General features: G+C 60.3%; 1 protein-coding gene across 1 annotated transcript in view; it reads right to left on the bottom strand.

The window, feature by feature from the left end:
• The window catches only part of IGFBP4 (insulin like growth factor binding protein 4), a 12,319-nt gene extending 9,226 nt beyond the window's left edge, over nucleotides 1–3,093 (bottom strand). The window contains exon 1 of the mRNA XM_007465200.1: nucleotides 2,520–3,093. Within this exon, the coding sequence (XP_007465262.1) occupies nucleotides 2,520–2,868 (349 nt within the window). The 5' untranslated portion in view covers nucleotides 2,869–3,093. The remainder of the gene's footprint in view (nucleotides 1–2,519) is intronic.
• Nucleotides 3,094–3,160: the final 67 nt, after the last annotated feature.

The raw sequence follows: 3,160 nt of genomic DNA, 5'->3' as shown, positions 1-3,160 counted from the left end.
GATTGACCTCTCTGCCCAACTATTCCCCAGGCAAGAAGGCCCTTGGGCTTCCCTGGTGGCGCAGTGGTTGAGAGCCCGCCTGCCCATGCAGGGGACACGGGTTCACGCCCCGGTCCGGGAATATCCCACATGCCGCGGAGTGGCTGGGCCCGTGAGCCCGCGCGTCCGGAGGCTGTGCTCCGCAACGGGAGAGGCCACAGCAGTGAGAGGCCCGCATACAGCAAAAAAAAAAAAAAGAAGGCCCAAGCTTTGGGACGCAGGAGGGACAGTAGCCTATCAACAGTGGAAGGCTCAGGAGGACAGCGGGGAGAGGGGCCGAGCCCTGGCTGCCTGGTCTCACCAGACACCCTGCAGGGCTACTGCACAACTCTAGGAGGCGCCTTTCACGTGGTGCAGTGTGGCCCGGGCCATGGCAGGGGTACTTCTGAGATGACTGGGAGGTAAGAGGGCATGGACACAGCTTGCTGAGTAGGTACCTAGTTTTCCCAGGGCCCCCCAGACCTCCCCTTCCCCTCTCCCGATATCTGCCTGCACTGCAAGGGTGGAGGCCAAGGCAAGGAGACCTTGGGCCCTGTAATCCAAAAGGGGCCTAAAGCTGCCTTTCGAGGCTGGTGTACATGACGTTCACAGGACACTCACAAACTGTTCACACCACGCCTCCCCAACTCCTAGGGGAAGAGTTTCTTCCACTTCAGGATGGGGTGTTCCTACCCAGCCAGGGAACAAGGGGTTCCCAAGACCCACTGAGGGCTCTTCTGTCCCACGTTCAAGTTGGTGAGAGAGGAGGAGCTCACCAGCCATCCTAATCTGGTGCCTGATACCCGCTGGCCGGTGGAGGGTGGAGATACGAAGCAAACGGAACCCGTTATACCCGGGGAGCCCAAGGGCTCAGCCCTCACTCTCAGTCTGGTCCTGTACCACTACCCCTCCTCTCCCACTAGCACTGGCATCTCTGCCCCAGGATCAGCAACTTACACCCCCAGAACCCCCCCACCCCCGCTTCCCAGATGTGCTGGGTGTCAGGCTGGCATTTCTCCCAGAATGTTTTCTGCTGACCTATCTCTCGCTGCCCAGGGGCAGGAAGGGCAGAGAGGCCCGAGGCCCAGACCCCTGGGGTCCACCTCCTTCCTGTTTTCCCTGCATCCTGCTCTCCTCTGGCTAACAAGCTGCAGAGGATTGAGGAAGTGGAGCGGTCTGGGACCCAGGGCAGGAAGCTTGGGGCCGGAGTCCCAGCATCCGGACTGCAACAATGGAAGCTTCAAGCACCAGGAAAAGAGAAACAGACAGAGGCACAGGGAGAGCAAAACAGAGTCGGAGAGGGAACAAGAAACAGAGGCAGAGGTAGAGAAAGGCAGACAGAGAGATTCTGAAAGCAACAGAGAAAGACAGGAACAAAGACAGAAAGAGAAAACGGTGACAGTGTCAAGAGAATGAGCAATGGAAAGAGACTGAGATGAAAGTGAGCAAAGCAGGGCAACAAAAACAGGAAAAGGAATAAAAGACAAAGAAACTGATAACGGGCAGGAGATATTGAGGAAAGGAGAATCTGAGAATGTTGTTAGTGAAACTAGAGGTTGAGAGATGCAGCAGGAAAGAACAAAAGAATAAGAGAAAGAAAGAGACAGACAGAAAGACTATAAGGGAGAAACTGAAAGTCTCACTGAGAAATAGAAACAGAGAAAGTGTAAGAATGAGTTTAGGGCCAAAGACCTTCTAAACCTCTCTCTCCCTTTCTCTCTCTCTCTCTCCCCCCCGCCCCCATCCCTCGCTCTCTACTGCCTGTCCCATTAGGTTTCTGCAGCTCTGGGCTGGGAGCCAAGACTTGCTTCTCTTCTGCCACCTCAAATGGCACCTGCCAGGAGAAAGGAGCAGGGTGCCTGTGTACCAGGGCAGGAGGAGGTGCCCAGGCCTGGCAGAGAGACCCCTGTCTTCCCAATACCTCTCAAAAAGCTAGATGAGCCGGCCTGGGGCTTTGAGGAAGGGCCACTCTGATGCCCCTCACCACCAAAGCCACTCTAATTTACATGTCCCACTCCACCCCACCTCAATGTCAAAAGCCCAAGCCCTGGCTTCTCAGACCCCTGGGGCCTCCACTTGTGTCCAGGGTGAGGGGAGGTCCCTGGATCAGGAACAGAAAGCCTCCACTGCCACCAACCCCATCCTACAGGTATCTGGCCCTAGAGTGCTCACTTGCAGGCTGTGGGCTGGACCAGGTCACTTAATTTTCCACTCTTGCTCCAGCAGCCAGGACTACCATTGAGACCTCTCTTCCCAAATAGGCACCCTTGAGATGGAGGGAGGGCACAGAGTCCTCTTTGATGGTGGCAACAGGCTGCTAGGGACTTGAGAGCAGTTTCCTTGGCTGACCCTGTCCCGTGCCAGTCGGGCCCTGCCACATACCTGCCTTCTGCTCAGTTCACAGGGGATTTTCAAGAGCCTTTCGGGCCAACCCGAATGGGGAAGGGGCTTCTGGGAAGGGAGGACCCCAGGGAGGGCGTGCAAGGGATGGGGCACCTTACCAGAGGGCTGCAGGCTTTCCTGGATAGCCTCGATCTCCGCCAGTTCCATACACACGCCTTGCCCGTGCACCAGCGTGTGCAGGGGCTTCTCCACGCCCCGGGGCGGGTAGCAGCGCAGGCCGGAGCCGCAGCGGGGGGTGTACACCCCGCAGGGCATCCCCTTGCCCAGGGCGCAAGTGGCGCAACAGCCGCAGCCCGGCTCTCGCACCAGCTCCTCGCAGCCCACGGGGGGGCGGCAGCGCGCCAGCTTCTCCTCGGAGCAGGGCGGGCAGTGGATGGCTTCGTCGCCCAGGCTCGGCCCGGGCCCGGCGGCCAGCAGCAGCGCGGCCACGAGGCACAGGGGCAGCATGACCGGGCGAGGACGGGGCACGGGCGGACAGCGGGGGACACAGAGGCAGCGCCCGGCGCGCCTGGAGGACCCGACCCGGAGGGCGCGGGGACACGGGGCGGCTCCGCTGGCGGACAAGGACGAAGCCGAGGAAGTTAGCAAGCGGGCCGGAGGGGAGCGAGCCTGGCGCTGCGCCGCATCCTCGGCCCGGCCCAGGCGGCTGGCTATAGGGGGGCAGGGGACTGAGCTGCTGCCCGGGACCGGCTCCCCCGGACTTTATACCGGCCCCTGGCCACACCCCCAGCGTCTTCCC

Source organism: Lipotes vexillifer, unplaced genomic scaffold (assembly GCF_000442215.2).
Source record: "Lipotes vexillifer unplaced genomic scaffold, Lipotes_vexillifer_v1.1 scaffold591, whole genome shotgun sequence".
Classification (NCBI taxonomy): Eukaryota; Metazoa; Chordata; class Mammalia; order Artiodactyla; family Lipotidae; genus Lipotes; species Lipotes vexillifer.
The sequence above is the reverse complement of the archived record's forward strand: the minus strand, read 5'-3'. Positions and strand labels throughout refer to the sequence as shown.